At 44.2% G+C, this 18,426-nt stretch overlaps 1 protein-coding gene across 7 annotated transcripts in view; it reads right to left on the bottom strand.

Moving 5' to 3' along the window:
- Positions 1-1,674: 1,674 nt before the first annotated feature.
- The window catches only part of ASCC2 (activating signal cointegrator 1 complex subunit 2), a 30,091-nt gene continuing 13,339 nt past the window's right edge, over positions 1,675-18,426 (bottom strand). For 5 of the 7 annotated variants that reach the window (XM_026108118.2, XM_026108119.2, XM_026108120.2 and 2 more), the window contains exons 9-19: positions 18,181-18,255; positions 17,495-17,602; positions 15,821-15,889; positions 15,010-15,084; positions 14,547-14,733; positions 12,721-12,935; positions 10,914-11,033; positions 7,069-7,293; positions 5,107-5,218; positions 4,465-4,544; positions 1,675-3,939 (exon numbers count right to left, since the gene is read on the bottom strand). In XM_026108118.2, coding sequence (XP_025963903.2) covers positions 3,771-3,939; positions 4,465-4,544; positions 5,107-5,218; positions 7,069-7,293; positions 10,914-11,033; positions 12,721-12,935; positions 14,547-14,733; positions 15,010-15,084; positions 15,821-15,889; positions 17,495-17,602; positions 18,181-18,255 — 1,435 coding nt within the window. In that variant the 3' untranslated portion in view covers positions 1,675-3,770. The remainder of the gene's footprint in view (positions 3,940-4,464; positions 4,545-5,106; positions 5,219-7,068; positions 7,294-10,913; positions 11,034-12,720; positions 12,936-14,546; positions 14,734-15,009; positions 15,085-15,820; positions 15,890-17,494; positions 17,603-18,180; positions 18,256-18,426) is intronic. The other 2 variants (XM_026108124.2, XM_064522421.1) reach the window with 2 other exon arrangements.

Here is an 18,426-nt window from a genome sequence, read left to right as displayed (position 1 = left end):
AGGACTTCATCCACATGCTTCTCCAAGGTCTTGTAAAGATGGGGTGGGAAACGGGCACAGCAGCATCAGCAGGTGCTTTTATCCCTAGGGGATTAAAAAAAAACCCTGGATCCTGAAACCCTTGTGTCAGATCATTTGTAGCTATTATGGAACAGGGTAGACTCAGTCACAGTAGAAAAGCACAGGATGACTGTACCTAAGATGTCATTTACACTAGTGGAATTTAGGGATGTATTTTCATACAGCTTCTGTTTTCTCCTTCTGCTGTTTCCTGTTACTGACATCAGTTTTGTGAATACTCATACTTTTAAAGTGAAACTTTGTCTTCATCCCAGAACCACTGAAGCGATGGCTAAGGTGACTGGCTGTTGGTTGTTTGTTTGTTTTTGGTGTGCAGAAACTGTGGAAACACATCAAGCACAAGTATGAGACAAGTGAAGACTGAAATGCTCAGCAGTGGGATGTGTCCTGGGGTGGTCAAAGATACTGCAGAGAAGGATTTGATCTCCTGAAGCCAGTTATGCCAAAATGGAAATGTGTTCCTGCCTGAACAACTCCAAGCCTGAGTATATCGGCCACCTACTGCTATGGGAACTAGATGGACTCAAGGACTTCTGCTGCTGTTTTGAAACTTGTGTTAAAAAATAAATTCTTAGCCCATGTCTCATGCTTATGTGTTCATCTGACTTTCCTTTGCTCTGCTTGTAGTTTCTTATCTAGGAGACAGAGAATGAATGTTTAAATGTGGCCCTAAACCTCATTTTCAGGACACTAAGAAAGCAAACTATTTTCAGGATGGTGTAAAAGACCTGAAAGCATTTAGAGGGCTGCTGGCCCATAGGTTAAAGTTCTTACCAGGCATAAGCCGTCTACTTTCTTTTAGTCTTGTTCAAAGAAAGGCAATTTATAAAATCACTTACAGTGCTCTGTCATCTTTTTGCAGCAAGACTGCTGGTTTTTGGTCTGTCATCCTATTAAAGCTGTAATACAGATAGTATTGCCTCATCTTAACCAGTGAGAGGATTGCCGCAGCAGCCTCTGAACTGTTGTATTCGTGCTCCTCAAGCAGCGGTGTGCACCCTTCAGCCTGTTGGGCTGAGTGGTACTTGAAAGGGGAGGCAGTGTGTAATTTTCCACCCGTCCAAAACTTAATGAAACAGGATGTAGATCTTTTTCCTATCTCTTTGTGTCTTCTTGCTCTTAAAAGGTGGCTTGATGGCCTGAATTTTTTACCAGGCTTGCCTGCTCTGCTCAAAGCAGAGTGGCTGAGACAGGAATTGTTTAGGTCTGTAATGAGCATACACCCTTACAGCTGACTCTGCAGCTCCTGCTCTAACTCACAGCTGACTATCACAGAAAAGAGCAACTCTTTTGTCAGCAACTTCACTGAAGGGTCCATCCCTGCTGTTCTTTGTGGTCATTTCAAACATCTTTCTTTGCCAGGCAAGGCTATTAAGATGCTGTGTTGGGTAATGAGACTATTAAAACAGAATCACTTTGGGCTCTTCAGTGGCTGTAGTAAGACTGGGCTGAGTGTGACTCATGCTGTTTCCCCCTACTCCAAACTTGATGATGCTGTACAGCCTAGAAGCCACATTTCTCCCTCTTTACTATGTTCTTGCTAGTAACAATCTAACTGGAATTTTAGCAGTAGATGAGACGGGGCACATTAGAGCCTGTGATAATGAAAGAAGCTTTATTGGGTTTGTAACTGGGTCTCAGAGGAGTAAAACATTTACTCTTAGAATATTAAGAGAACTTGAAACATTGTGCTTATTTTTGAGCAGAAACCAACTTCAGCCTTCACAGTCCCAGCTGTGCTTTTATAGAGACACTTAGGAGGAAAGGTTTAAACTTCCTTGGGATAATGTCATGCAACATAAGACTGCCTGCCCTGCTATGAGTTCTGTCTGCAGTGCTGATAGCTTCATGCTATGCTGAGCAGGTAATAGAGATTTGCAGCTTTTTAGAAGCAAGAACCAAAGATGAATACAGTATTAGGAGGGGGGAAGAGAGCAGTGAAGGCTAGCAGAGAGTAAATGAAGCTATTAGTTCAGAGAACAGTAGCTATAGAAGAGTAGGGAGTTAGTTATCCTGGCGAGTAATTTCCTTTGGCAGGGGATTTTGAGAAGTAAATGCCATTCCCTTTTTCCTATGCCTTGTCATAGGGGCTTGGACAGTAGTGATATGCAGAGAAAAATCTTGTCCTCACAGCATTCAGGACTTTATCTTATTTGCATAACGGTGATAGTCATTTCTACACTTTTTGAAAACAGCTCCAGCACAATCGTGTTTGGCAGCAGTACTAATCATATAGCCATGTAGTCCCCGCCCTCTGCGTAAAACTAGGCAGCAAGGTACGTGCGCACAGAGCTTATTACAAAAGCTTTCCTGCAGCATTTGAAAAGGGGCAGACAGCACTAGATTAACCCCCAAACAACACCTCTAACGCTACAAAATCTAGTGCTAATTTATGCAGCATGTGGATGACAACCACATGCAGCTTTGTCTGCTCCGCTTTATATGGCAGTACTAGAAAAACACACAGTGGGGGAAGGCAGGGGAAATGGCTAAGTAGAGCCCATTTACCTTAGTCTCCATGATGCAAACAGCACTCTAAAAACGGGCTGATACTCTGTGACAAGAATGAATTGAACAGCATAGCAGCTATTGCCATGGCCTTTGAGCACCTTACAAATAGGTTACAAAGTAAACTCAATAATTTGGGTCTCAGTATGCAGGGAGTGACTTCTAACAAAGATGGTCCTCAAGAGAAGTCCCTTCGGCAGCAACAAACTGTTACTTACTATTAGCTCCCAGCCTTCCTAACAGCAAACATGATGATCAGGGCAGTTCTGCTTCACCGAGTGTGACAAGCAGTTATTGAGGAGGCAGCTCCCCAGGGACTCTGACCCTGCTGCCTTCAACTCTGATTTCCATACTACTGTCATCTTGCTTAGGGCACCTTAATGCCGATTTTCAAGTATCTGTAGTCTCAGTGGTTGTGGCTAAATCTCACTTCACTCAACCAACACAAAACAGCAAGCGAATTTCGCTGCCTGCAGATACACAGCACAGTAAAGGGTTGGTTAAGGTTCCTCTAGCTTAAAGATCATTAGAGTTTTTAAGAGCCTAAAAACACCAACTAAAAGATTTAAATCATTTATTTGCATGTTCTGTTTTCACACACCTCACTTGAGGGACAGAAATTTATGATACGTTCTCATTCACCTGAACTCCCAAGTGTCTGTCGGCAACTGGAATAGCCCGAGTGTTTTCCTATCAACCTTCAAGTTTCCCTGCAGGATAAGGCATTTCAGTGGAGCAGAGAGCTGTGAGGGCTGCTCCAGGGAAGCCTTGCTGCAACTCACATGGTTGCTCTCAGAGCTGTCAGCTGCGTGGCCTGGAAGCCCCCTTGTAGTTGCAGCAAGGGCATGAGGAGCCAGTATAAAAATAAAGTTCTCCGAATTATAAATAGTACAAAAGGAAATGTACAGCTCGTGCAGCCTGTCCAGCGCATCTGAGGTGTGGCCTATTGTCATATACGTTTCTCTCTGTGAGCTGAACAGCAGACAATCTGCCTGGTGGGCAGTTCCTTTTCATGAACGGGCAACCCTCCCACAGAACGTGCAATTCTGCAGCGAGATGAAGTGCCAGGTATTGAACCACAACATCCAGTCCCCTGAGCTAAGGGAGGGCCAAGGGAACACAGCACAACTGTCCCCTACGCCAAGGACTGGCGATGATGCAACACCTGGGGTGAGAGTCTTTCAGGAAGGAATCATGCCTTTATTCCGCTTTCTGTCAGCCATGACCCGTCGATTATGATTAGCTCTTGTGCTTTTGTTTGCTTCCTTCTTCCTTCGTTCCTGCACTGTTTCCTGGTTCTGCCCGTGTCCCTTCGCATTCCCAACAACAGCGGAGCTGTCGTGCTTGTGCCTGGAGTACACAGGAAAAACAACATCAGAACAAGCACATTGCACACTTGGGGAACAAAATACATGGATCCTGAGAAAAGACTGGGTGGGAGGAGTTCAGCCATCCGGCTCTGAGCCTCAGCTCACTGATGCATGAGCTGCGAAAGGCTTCTGCAATAGCTGAAACAGCCACACAATGATTCCAGCCTTCTGCACATTGAGTATGCCAGCTACAGCCAGCAATTACGCTCTCCTGACAGCCTCGTGGGACTTGTTCAAGCTCTGGGAAGCTGTGTTTGCCAAGATCCTATCTTGCACAGGTTTCTGCTGTACTTACGATAAAGGCAATTACCCTGTCCTATTCATTTGACACCATCAGCAGTGAAGTAAAAGCTGGGCAAGGAAGTTAACAACACTGCGGTGGTGACCCTGGCATACAGGAATGCTACGGGACAGGTACATCCTCATGCATTAAAGTCAGTAGCAAGCCACTTGCTAGCTACAGCAGAGCCAAGGTTTCCTCCAACAGAGGGAGATCCCAACTTACCCCTTCCTTGCCAGGTAAGATAGCCGTCTGGCTTCAGCTCTCTCCCTCAATACAGCTGGGTCCTGCACAAAATGGTCCTGCTATGGGAAGGAAGGAAAATCCATCAGCACTGTAGTGAATTCATCAGCATTATTCAATGGGCTAGAGCAGGGGCAATTCTGTTGTGCCACGGAATGGAGAGACCGTTCATCGTCCATTGATCTGTTCTGGCCAAGCCAGCAGGATTGGTTTCAGAGGCTCTAAACACAAAACCTGGCAGAAAATCTGAATGAGACTTCTTCCCACATGCTACCTCCAGCAGCAGCGCCATCAGCATTACTATTTCCAGCACATCCATGACAACAGAAGCTTTCTGTCTATGGAATAAAAGAGAGAGAAACCTCTCCATGGAGTGTCACTGCTCCTATAGGGCTAACTTGGGAGGCAGTGGAGAGTTGCAGTCGGGATGTTTCACAGTCCAGCCAACTGCAAAAGTAACTAGCCACTCTGACAAGCAGCTCGGTCGCCATACTAGGGTTAAAAGGCTCATGCTTTGGAAGAGGAAACCTCCTCCACATCATCCCTGGAAGACACTTAACAGGTGAAGCAGATAAGACGTATGATAAATCTTAATGCAACTCCAACCACAAACTTAAATGTCACCTTAGTTCTTTCCTTTTCGGCTTCCTCCTCCTCTTCTTCATCCTCCTCCTCCTCCTCCTCTTGTCCATCCTCCTGTCCTTTTGGTCTCAAGACTTGAGGAGTGGTGAATGGCCTGAGAATTTAGACATGAACAATGAAAGATGAAGAGGGCACAGCCACAAGCATTTCGCTGAACAGCATATCCTTTTCATTTTGCATCACATCTTTCAAGAACTAGAATCCACAAATTTCACAGGCTTCCTTCTTCTGAAAGGAGACATACCCAGGAGCTACTGACACCTTTAACGTGCGATTAGCATGCATGGAGGTTCTTCACTGAAGAATGTTCACTAGGAAGTTGTTACCAAAATATAATTAAAAGAAAAAAAAAGTAGCAGGTCAGGAAAAAACCTGAAACCTCACAAGGGAATTTCTCCAGGAAAACAATTGTCTCCTCTAGGAGAAGGGGAGCCGGACACATCTGCAAAGCATTAGTGAGGAGCTCTGGACTTTATCTACACTTCGCTAGGCTTTAGCTCACCAGCTAGGGAGCATCTATTGTACAAAGACAAACCCTCACACCTCAAGCTTAAACTCAGCCAGAAACAAACTGATGCGCAGAAAGTGCTGTTCTCTAAAACTACCACGACTGATCAGTGGTTAAGCTCCAGTTTCACTGCTCTGTCCCAGTTTCATCCAGGGGGAAATACTTAGAGAAATCCATCAAGCTTTATGATTCACCCTGGACATACAGAGTGCTGTAAAGGGCCTAGAAAAAAAATAAATAAATACACGAACATTCCTATAGCTCTTCTTTAATGTGTGTGTGTGTGTGGGGGGGGAAGATGGGATTGTTTTGTTTTTTGTTTGAGGTTCTGTTGGGATTTAGATCCACCATTCCACTATATAAAAAATAAACGTAAAATCAGAAGAGCATCTGTTTACACCAGATCTATAGGTCTAATTTTCAGCATCCATTAACAGTTCCTCCGGAAGGAAGGAACAGCCTCTCTGGAAGGCAGACAGCACTGAGCTCCTTTGTGCAGGTGAAAGAGGGGGGAAGGACTCGAGTGCCACACTGTTATAGGCAAACCACAAAAAACGATTTAAATGGAAGCCTCACCACAATTTACAGGGGAGAAAAGAGGGGGGAAAAAAGGGAACAAAGGGAACCCCAAAGATGCATTTTGACTTAAGGCTAGAAATGGTGACATCTTTACAATACACAACAATTCCTGCTTCATGAAAGTGCTCTTATAAATTATATCAGAATTTAGAAGGTCACTTTCAGAAATGTTAAGGCAGCTTTTAAAGAGATGGTTTTCTATCTTTGGGTCATATTTCTAAAATAAATATTCTGCAAGTCTCATCGCTAATTAACCCTTCGCTTCCTGGATGCTGAGTGCCTCCTGCTGTCAGTTGTTCTGGAGAGTGTGTGCAGTCCATCGCAGACTGAATTCCAGGTATCACCATGAGATGACAGATGGGATTGGCAAGGAATAAAAGTCTAGTCATACACTTTTCCAAATTAAGTTTTTCTTCCTAATCAGTCATTCTACTTCACATTGCCCAGTTACACTTAAGCCTGATTATTCAAAATAGCTCATTTTCCTCTCCTGGAGGATAATTATCCTACGGGCAGAAGCACTGCTGTGTGCAAGTTTCAGCACAAAGTCCCCTTACATCTGGATGCTGACTTGAAGTAATAGCTAAGTCTCTCAGGCAAAGAAAGTGGAAGACTGAGAGAACTTCCTTCATGCATGCCATGGTAAAGCTCCCTATTAACAGGGGAGAAAGAAATCCAAATCTCCCTCCTCGCATGTTACAGAGAAAATAGTAGCAGAAGAAAAAGGATGGTTTGGAGCACCCACATCCTCACAGAGAAGCAGAATGAAAGCCAGTGTTGAAGAGGTCTGTGCAAATTAGATAACTCTAGGTGGCAGCTCCCATCAACTTCCCATGCACTGAAGCCACAGCACCTACCTCCTACTAATCAGCTCATCATCTGAGTCGGCATCATTTGCCCCCACTTGGTTTCCATCATAAGTGTCATCGTACTCGTCCTCATAGTCCTCCTTGTAGAACTGAGCTTCTCCTTGCTGCACAGGAACCTCCTCCACAACCACGCTGTACTGGCTGTAGCGCTCCTTCTGCTCAGCAATCAGGCGTTTGTCATTCAGCAAACTCCTGGTTGTGTCCTTCTCCCTCCTGCACATCACAGCATGGAAAGGGAGCGGTAGAAACAGAAAGGCAGTGTCAAGATCTTCCATATATTTTTTTTTCCTGTTAGTAAGTGAAAGCTGAAGCAATAGAAGCCTCATCTCAAATTTTGCAAGCACTACTTAAGCCTACCTATTTCCCCCCTGAGATGTAATGTTTCTCTGGCTACTAAAACCAGCCACTTCTGGCATGGAACAGAGCAGTTTTTAAACAGAAGACCAGCAAGATTATGCAGCAGATAAGAACAGGAACTGGAGATTGCCACTGTCATTTGAGACAGAAAGGAAGGTTTTACAAGAGGCCAAACAATTATATTGAGGCTGCAGTTTGGCCAAGATCCAAATAACATAAAAAGTCCCATGAATCTTGAATGGCAAGCTGTTAGGGCTAAGACTCCCAGCTACGAGACAGCTCTTCTAGGCCCAGAGTGCCCTCTAACACCATGCTGCAGTACTGTCTCACTGCGGTAGCACGCACAGCTGCAAATCAGGGACCGGGGCTGCATTCGAGTAGGTGCTGCACGGACACGTGCGTTCCAATAGAGGCAAAAACCATAGTTCGTAAACATGAGATGCAAAATACGAAGGCAGATGGGGAGAGCCAAAAAGTTACTCGTGCGGCAAGTAAGGATTAGAATAAGCAAGATTAAGAATGAAAAGCAGAACAAAGGGTAGACTCGTGCTTCTGATCCAGCCTGTCTCAATGCACTGCACGTACAACCCTTAAACACAATTTGTAAAACATTGAGGAGACAAGTAAACTATAGCCATTTTACAGAGGGAAAACCAAGAAACAGAAGTTTGACAGAGGTATTAAAAAACAGCCACTGATACGCTATGTCTCAAGCTGCACAAGCCTAAACTCTTTGAAGTACCATTTTTCAGATCAGCCAAGTACCTATTACATCTAAATAGCAAACAAGGTCTTGTGAAACTGAAGCGTTCACCAACCAAGAGCGCTTACAGCAAAGCTATGGGGAATTTCACTTCCAAGTATTCCCAGGACACCTTGCAGCTCTCAAAGTCTAGGAGAAACTTGCATCAATGATCTGTTTGGGATCTGAATATTACTGGAGAAAGAATCTGTCCGAGGCATATATTCAGTGAACCAAGGATGGCCAGGCTTGTGTGATGTTCCAGCAAGCACTGGGAAAACAATCTAAGAAGGCTGATTTTTGTTAAGAACCTTTTGTTAGGAACAAGATAACAAAAGAGATACATTTGCTTCCCCTCTCTTCCATGACACATTCTACTACATATCTGAACTTAGCCGCAAAATGCACCCTACAAAACATGTGGTTAGTTCACACATACCTAGGCTGGATAACATCTTAAGTTAGTATTCAGCGTGAGACTGAATTAAACACTTGGTAATTGTTTCCTGTTGAGCTGGTCTGATGACTGCAGAGGTGCTGCAATGAATTGTGTTAGGCACCGATTCCAGGAGAAATACTGGGATAATTCTAGTCCCGTGGTGTTCAGGACATGCTCTGACTTCAAGAGTCAGGTTTAGCTAGTGATTACGGCTGGACAGGCAGAGGCAGCACTGATCACTTTTTAGGACCGGCAAAGAATCACGTGTACCCTATTGTATTCATTTCCACATACTGCTTTTTCTTCTCATCCTGGTGTGGCTTTCTCCTTCACATTAATGGCCCCTGCCCCAAACTGTTTATATCTATCTGGAGAGCAGCAAGCACAACAGGACCCAACTTGACCTGGCTCTTTAAGCATTACTGCAACATCATGCTTAGCAGTAACAGCATTTTAAGCATAAGCACAATTTGGAGAGAAAAGATTTTAAGACAGAAGACAAAAGGGAAAGGCTGTTACATTTAGAATCCAATGCAGGTCTCAAACTAGGCTAGGAGAACTCTAGTATCCAGAAGCTTGGGTAAAGCATGAGGTTTCTTGCTTGTAAAACAAGGACCACAGAGGAAGTTACACTTTTACTGCTGAAAAACACATTTCATATTTATGGAGCTCTGAACGTTAAATCCTAGAGAGAACGAGGTGCTATAGCTTACCCTTTGATATAGTTAGATATGGTCAGCCTTGGGCATAGGGTATACATAAGCTGATCCCAGCTAGTTACCTTCAGGTTTTTAAAAAAAACTTAAAAAATAAATATTAAGGTATTCGGAGTCTTGCAAAGAGAGCATTCTCCATGTAAAACAACTGTTTTGAAATGAAGACAACCTGAGGGAGGCCAAAATACACCAGGAACAGCAGCATTAATGGGAGCATAATCCCAAGAGGTCACACAACAGTACAGCAGAAGAGATGACAGCTTTCTCAAGAAGTGGTGTGACAACTGGAGAAGGTGACACAACCTCCCTGGCTGCAGCCACACGGGCAAAGCCATGGAAGCAGGTGGAACATGGCAAGGAGCAGCGTCCCACAGCCCTGCTCAGGGATGACTTGCAACTTAGGAAGCTCTGTAGGTGATCTGCAAAGGGACCTCCTAGCTGCATTATTCCGCGTACTGGAGGCACTGTGCTGAATCTGAGCAGTAGTCTCCAGCCTTGCGCAGCTACCCACACAAAAAAACCAACTCTGGTGGAGCTGGGAGATAGCTGAGCACGTTTGTGCACTGGACGAGGGCAGATGAGGAGCTCTGAGCACCTGCACAAGCAGGGAAACACATGAGAAGGGAGAAAGACTGTACCCGTGAATTCTGAGTTATGGGCGCTTCGGAAGTCATTATTTTGGCCAGAAAAGAAACTATTTTCTTGTCCAGCCAAGCCAGTATAAATGCTACAGTGCTGCTGCTGAGAAACTGTTTGACTGGACTTTGGGACAGAGGTGATCTCCCTCTGACAGTTTGATGCAGCTCTGCAACTGAAACCTTAACTGGGAGCTACCAGGATCACGTGGTCCAACCTGCGGCCAGATTTTCACTTACATTCCATGTAAAGATACCTCAACATAAAGATCATACTTGGCTGATTAGAAAAAAGAGTTTAAAAAGTGATCTGAAACATATCAACCGTATTATTGAGGTACAGTTAGCTTCAGTGGGAGCCAACAAGGCAATACCAAATGCCCTAACCAAAACTTGCACGGTGTGGCACAGAACAAAATGCCAAGCTAGGCGAAAAGCAAAGTAAATGCCGTTCTGCAGCAAGCATACAGCAACAGGAGCAACAAAAGGAATCTAAGCCAAAGTTACTGAGTGTTACCAGATTTTGAGAGTAGATGGATATTGATACTTCAGTTGGATCTAAAACAAATCATTACTTAATCTCAGTTCTGAATCATGATCTCAGGGTAGCAGAAATGGTTGCTTTTCAGTATAAATTTAACATGGAGACCAAGAAGCAAGAGCCAGCCATTACAAATGAGGTTGGCAGAGCAGTCTCCAGTCACATACAGAGGAAACCCAATTAGAAAAAAAAATACTAAACTGAAATCCCTAACAGTACTTTATTTTACTTTCCCAGGAAAAAAAAGGAAACAGGTGGGAAACGTTTTTAGTAAACCTTAGCTCCTGCCATAGAAACATCCCAAAAAACCCTGCAGGAGGCCTGTAACAGAAGTAAATTTGCAAGTTCACAGATATTTATTCCTCCTGACAGACAGGGTTAATTAAGGGTGGGCAATACTCACCGCTTGCCTTTTTGTATCCGAGAAACATCCACCGAGTCCCTACTGAAAACGTCAAACTCATCATTCTGGAAAACATTGTAGCGAGAAGTCACTAGAGGAGTAGGGTCTGGCTTTAGCTGTCTGTAATTAAAGAGAGAGAAAGAGAGAAAATGAAAACACAAGTGAAGCCGAGGAAGACCAAGTCTTCTCCTTTCTATGGCCTCGTTTATTCTGCGTCAATCTCGCAGTCATCCACAGCATGCCGAGACACTTTTTGTGGTGCCAGCTGACTGGGTCACAGATTACAATCCCCTCATTTCACAGCTGCAGCATAATACATGCATCATCACTACATTGCACTGGTCTGAGAAAAAGCCACAGTCTTTGAGGCTTATCTTTGTGGGGAAACTGAAGCAATGTACAGAAAGCTAGAAGAAAATTCTGCTGTTCATTTAAGAATGAGTAAAACCAAACAGGAACGTGGACTATTCAACAGACTGCCTGGTCTCAAAACAGTGACTCGGTAAAGCCAACACTAAGTATGATGAATTACATGCTGGAAAAAAATCCAATAATTTGCTGCTGTTGATTTCAGGATATTTATCTCCCTACGGTTCCTTCTTAATTCTGCCTCATAGTTCCAGGTTACGCTTGTTTAATTTCTATAAGTCAAAGGACCATTATCTTTACATTCATTTTGCCGGTGCTGTTAGCTCAGCTGGGCATCTGAAAATGCTGTTGTGCTCACTTCTAAAATCAGCAGTAATCAAAATTCTGCATTTGCTACTCAACTGACACTTTTGTTTCAAGATGAGAGAGGCAAGAAAAAAATCCAGCCCTATATTCTGTAACTGCTGCCTCTGCAGTACTAGCAGAGGAAAAAAAACAACCAAAAATCAAAACAAAAAAGCATCTTCCAAAAGCACATTTCACATCATTCGTGCCAAAGTCAGCAGATTTGACTGAGAGCATTAAGACTGTTGCAAACCAAGATTTTTTACAACATTGCTTTTCTGATAAAGATGCTTTCCTTTTTAATGCAACAATGAGACAGTCTGCCCAGTCTCCCATGAAATGTGAGCAAACAGCACATTCACATCCTGACACTCGGTCAGAAACTGCTGCTGTACTACAAGCACATGCTAGCAGCTGCGGACAACTAAAACAACTCAATTCCACTGCCAGCTACAATTCCTACACTCCATATACAACGCAGAAGCAAGCAAAAGCCTGGCAACTTTGTCAAAGGGTAGATAAAAGTGGATCTGAATTGCCATTCCAATCGCTCCCCAACGTGACTTCAACTGAAGCCCTTCAGCCCAAAACAGAAGCCCTTCAAATACCCTATTTTGCCCTGCAGGTTGAATTCCAGTTGAATTAGTCCCTTTGAAATGCCCTTTCCTACAGGACAGCTGGGACGTTAACATCTATGACCCCATCCTCTGCTGCAAAATAACTTTTGGAGGCAACAATATTTTATTGCTCCACCCAGACTAAGCCAGTGTCCCCCACGATGGAATTTTAATGGGTCTGAGTGTTTAATGGGCAAGTATTTTTGTCTCCGTTACAAAATATGACCCAGCCTCTGCTGTTATCGAAACACTGAACACTGAGCGTTCCCATTCTCTGCAGGGACAGAATGAGAGCAGCAAGTTAGTGACAGATGGCAATGGGAAGCTCTCATGGCAGCTATCGACCCCAAGAAAATGCACGTGCTACTTCTTAGAGCTCTACAGGTTTCTAACCTTCAACAGGAAGGATGTTAAATGATAAGCCACAAACAAAAATCAAAAGGCATCAAAGCAGTGCTAGATATCCTGACCCACACCTTTGCATTGTTCGCTCCAGCTTATCCAAGGATGGCACCAGCTTATCTTCTAGGATGTTGTTGATTACTTGCTCCGTGTTGTAACCATACTCTTCCAGGCAGGCCAGGATGAAGCCTTCGCCAAGGTCTGGCAGCAGGTCTTTCACTTGAGAGATCAGGGAGTCCAGCTCCACTCCTGACACCTTGGCAGTGGGTGCAGCCGCTGCACTGGCACACTATATACACACACCAAAGAGAACTGGTAGCATTACTGGAAAGAGACAGCAGCTGAGAGAAGGCAGGTACACACAATGCAAGAGGGAAAGGAGCAGTCTGGGTTATCAGGATTTAACACAGAGAAGTCAGAGATTAAAGTCACAAGAGAAATCAGCTAAGCTGTTTATACTGTGCAACGTTTATGACACAGAGTTGGGTGCACACCTACTTATGTCTGTTCCTGAGTCAGCTGGGATATTCTGGAGAACCCCTTCCTCAAATAATGCATGGACTGTGTATTTAAGAAATATCACACACCTTCACACTGCAGGGATGAAATGCAGTAACTGAACAAACCACAGCAATAGGAAACGTAAGCCAAAGGGAGTTAGAAGCACTTTGCTCAATGATAAAGCCAGGACCACTGGCACAAAGCATAGCAGGAGGCCTGTAGCTAGCAGTGTCCCCAGGGGTCAGTACTGGGTCCAATATTGTTCAGCTTGCTCATCAGTGACCTGGATGAAGGGACGGAGGGCACCCTCAGCAAGTTTGCTGATGATACAAAACTGGCAGGAGTGGCTGATACCCCAGAGGGCTGTGCTGCCCTTCACAGGGACCTCGACAGGCTGGAGAGATGGGCAGAGAGGAACCTCCTGAAGTTCCACAAAGGCAAGGGCAGGGTCCTGCACCTAGGGAGGAATAACCCCAGGCACCAGCACAGCCTGGGGACTGACCTGCTGGAAAGCAGCTCTGCAGAGAAGGACCTGGGAGTCCTGGTGGACACCAAGGTGACCATGAGCCAGCAGTGTGCCCTTCTGGCCAAGAAGGCACATGGTATCCTGGGCTGCATTAGGAACAGCATTGCCAGGAGGTCAAGGGAGGCGATCGTCCCCCTCTACTCAGTCCTGGTGAGGCCTCATCAGGAATACTGCGTCCAGTTCTGGGCTCCCCAATAAGAGAGAGACATGGAGCTACTGGGGCAAGTCCAGCAAAGGGCTCCTAAGATGATGGAGGGACTGGAGCATCTCTCCTAGGAGGAAAGGCTGAGAGAGCTGGGCCTGTTCAGCCTGGAGAAGAGAAGGTGGGCAGGGAGGGGGGATCTTATCAGTGTGTCTAAGTGTCTGAAGGGAGGGTGTGGAGAGGATGGGGCCAGACTCTTTTCAGTGGTGCCCAGCAATAGGACAAGAGGCAACGGGCAGAAACCGAAGCACAGGAAGTTCCACCTGAACATGAGGAAAATCTTCTTTACTGGGAGGGTGACAGAGCACTGGGACAGGTTGCCTAGAGAGGCTGTGGAGTCTCTTTTCCTGGAGCTATTCAAAAGCCACCTGGACACGGTCCTGAGCACTGAGCTCTGGGGGACCATGTTTGAGCGGGGGGTTGGACTAGATGATCTCCAGAGGTCCCTTCCAACCTCAACCATTCTGTGTATTAGGATGTAGCTTGTTTCTCATTCCATGGGGCACAGGGGCCTGCACTGAAACTTAGCAAAGGCAAGAAGGGAGACTATATTTCACACCAGCCCAAAAGCCAAGCAAACCAATCCATTCTTCACAAACAAATGATGTAAGGACAGAGAGAGCAGAACCCAGTCCTATCCATACAGTTATCCATACATCCATACTACTCACCTCATCCTCCGATGCATACGCAGCCCCAAGCTCTTCCAGATCCTCAGAATTGTTCTCCACCTTTGCTGATGCTGCATTAGATGCTGCTAGTGGTGTTGGATCTTTAACAGCTTGTGCTTTTTTCCTGTCTTCTCCTTCCCATGCACTTTCCACTGCTTGGAGGATATAGGCTGTCCTGGTCTCATCTCTAAGAGACAGCATTAAGGATATTTCTCATGTTCTAGAGATGGACAAACTCAGACTGCACCATGAAGTAGCTCCGTGTTTTCAGTGACTCCCAAGCCCATGCCTACACCAACATCCCCTGCCCCCCCCCTTTTTTTCCTAAAAGAAAGCTTTCCATTGCTTCCTGCCAGTATTAACCAGAGGCTGTAGCGGAGGAAGTGCCACGGGAGTGAAGGAATCTAAGAGCAGCTAGATTTGCAAAACACTGAGGTGCACACCTCTTGACAGCAAAGGATACAATGTGGAGGATGCTTGCTGAAGCAGACTGACATCATCTTCAACAGGAAACAGTTCGTCATAGTCACGGAGAAATCTGAAAATGCAGGAGCAAGCTTAATCAGTTGAATTCAGGAGTAAATCACCTGCAGAGCTGTCACATGCTGCCATTGCTACTATGCAATGTGACCTTCACATTGCCCAGGTAGGAACATACACAACCTCTTACACCCAATACTGAACTCCAGCACACACTGCCATGTCCGATTTTACTCCTGCTATACTGCAGCACTCCCCACCAACCCCTCACAGCCAGTTTTAACACTCCTTATGATACTATGATCCACCACCCAGTGCCCTGTTAAAGAGAAAATATGGTTTATGCTTTGAACATGATCAGAAGGACAGCAGCGTCAGGAACATAAGATCTGATTCCCAGCTCTGTCACTTGTTCGCTTTCCATCTTCAGTGTTGGCACTCAGTATCTTTGTGGTCTGGTCACCCCAGTTGAAAAGCAGAGATTAGTAATAATGGCCGAATTTGTCAAACTAGCTGTAATAGCTAAATCACTAACCTCCACTTTGCAAGCCCGGATTAAAAACAGTGAATACAACATTTTCCAACATCACGCAACACCCTCCTCACTTTTACAATAAAGTCTGTACTACAATCTGAAATCTTCTCCCAGCAGTTTTTCCCAACTAGTTAGAATGATTTATAACTCCCAAATGCATTATAATGCCTCATAATAATGTCTTGGGCAATTCTGCTGTAAAGAATGAAAGAGGAAGGCAAGCTGACCCTCCCCTTGGGTCTCATTCAGCCAGACTCACCTCCTTTCCTGAAGCACTGAAGTGAAGATCTGTAGAAATTCCTCAATAAAAGGCTGAATATTCTCACAACTGCAAAAAAACATTGGCACAACAGAGTGAAAAATTCAGTGATGAGCATAACACATCACAGAATCTCTACATTCTGCCTCACTGGCCAAACTAGTAACGCTCATACATCATGGGAAAATCCCATCTGAAATCAGATTTCGGGCCACTTCTTGGCTTCCATAGGAACAAACAGTCAAATGGAAACAAGCTTTTATGGCTTCAGCAAATATTTCAGTGAGCTAGATCTGAAGCCTTATCATAATTAGGATTCTAAAACTTTTGACAGACTTTATAAACCATAGTTTGACGTCTCAGACTTGCAGTAAGCAGAAAAGGATATGTAGAGCTTTTGTAATTGCACAGTATTATATGTCTTGGGATTATACCACTGAACCTCCCAGAAAGTATATGCTCACCTATGCAAGAATATATGCCAAGCAAACTCCTACTGCAACCATTCCAACACCTAAACTTCCCCTTGCTGCTGATGCATCAAGCCACAGGGCTGAGGCAGGACAGAACGCCCTCTGCAGTGGATCAGTACTAAGAAAAGGCATTTCCCTAGAAGTTGGAAGCATCACTTTCACAGTAACCTCAGCTCCCACCAAACTGAGAATGAGTTTCTGGACCCGTCCTTTACTGTTCTTTTTATCTCTCTGAAATATATATATGTAGTCCTGAATACTGTGGAATCTGAAAAGGTTACAGTCTTTGCTTCATTTTTATTTTCAATATTCCAGCAAGTGCAGAGAGCCAACACTCAGGTATGGCAAGGCTACTGTTACCACTTTAAGAATTAGAATTGTAGCACAGACAGATTAGGTGGTTTAACCAAAGTCACAGAGCAAGTCAATCCAGCAAATCCATAAGCAATTTAACCAACAGACCTTCTTCGTCTTCTTGGACAACTCTACTCATATCAAACCATGAAAATTATTCTAGCAGAACAGGAGCCACAGAGACCAGCAATCTACAAAATCCATACTGAATACAGGAGCAAAGATAGCCCAGGACGACAGAGCACTGGCCTTGCGATCAAGACCCAGGTTCTTGGCTCTGCCCTCAATATGCAGCATGGTTTTGAGTCACTTCACTTCTCAATTTCTCCACTTACAAAGCAAGGATAATTATACTTGCCTTCATTTTGAGATTACTCGCAAATTATAGATAAGAAGTATTTCTTATTAGCAAACCAATTTTCAAAATAGGAGGGGGGGAAGAACTGGGCTAAGGCACCAGTACCTACAGTTAAAAAACACTGTTTTCAATGATCTTTAATGATGCATCATTTTTATTAAGGTGTCTCAGCAAAGGTTTCCACACAGCATTAAAAGCTGCAATATGGGCATAAAGTGAGGTTAGCATGCTCACTGGACCATGACCTTATCCTGCTTTGGCAGGGTCAACACACAGCTCACCAAATCAATTCTGGATCAAACATAGTTTCTTCCCTGCTATCCAGGACAACAGACTTCTGATCTCTGCCAAAGTCTTTGGACATGACCCCAAAACAAATAGCAGTAACTGTTCATTTCCTCTAGTAAGTCTGGAAGCCAAGGAATAATTTTCTCCTTGATGGCAATCAAGTAATTGGCTACCACCACTCAAGAGCTCAAGTGCCAATACCTGCTTTCTAAGATGGGCTGTAGACAGATTTGGTTTATAACGATGTGAAAAGCTTCCATCACCTTCTTCCTGGAATGGGAAATTCTCCTCCACAAATCAGCAAAAACACTTCAGAGTTGAAAACAAACAAAACCCCTGTTAGTATCCGCATAGGAAATCTGATTCTCTAACACACACCTTTCTGCAGAGAAATCCCTCTACAGGAGGAATTTCATTAGCTGAATTGTTTCTTTGCTGCAAGGACCAGAGATTACAGCCATTTCATAATCATGGATTAAGCAAAACCCATGCTCTAAACAAAGTTGCTCTCAGCCACCAGTTGACCTGACAGCTAGACAAATGATATCTCATCTGTATCAGCATAGTCTGTACTTTAAAATGCCATGAGACCAGGCTCACATAGAGATATCATTGATCTTTTTGCACTCTGTTACGATTAAGATACATCTCCCATCAAATCTCTTCTTAGGGAGCAGTAAAAGAAATCATTAGTCACCCCACTGCCCAAGAAAGTTCTTTTGGAATTAGAAAAGCTAATTAGAAAGGAATTAGAAAGCTTCAGAGATCTTTGAAGCAGCCTAAAAAGGTAGAAGGACTGCAGAGGTGGGCAAAGCAGCACAAAGTGCTCTTTTAACAAGCCCTGGGAGATCCTCATTGAAAAGGCAAGCCTTCTCAGACATTTTCACCTGTTATCCTCACAATGCCTCTTCTTAATTGCAGATTCCAGCTCAGGAATTGCCAATTCATAAAACGAAGCTAATCTGTAAGAAAGGACAACAAAACAGTAACTCTCAACTTAGGTTTCAAAAATCACTTGCTAAAAAGTAAGTCATATGGTTAATTTCATTAAATTCTCCTCACTAGCAGTCCTCATTAGTATTACCCTGTTTTGTTATTTTTCCCCTGAAACACAAGCAAGCAAATATGTGATA

This window comes from Dromaius novaehollandiae, chromosome 17 (genome assembly GCF_036370855.1).
Source record: "Dromaius novaehollandiae isolate bDroNov1 chromosome 17, bDroNov1.hap1, whole genome shotgun sequence".
Taxonomy (NCBI): Eukaryota; Metazoa; Chordata; class Aves; order Casuariiformes; family Dromaiidae; genus Dromaius; species Dromaius novaehollandiae.
This window is presented reverse-complemented; position numbering and strand designations above follow the sequence as displayed.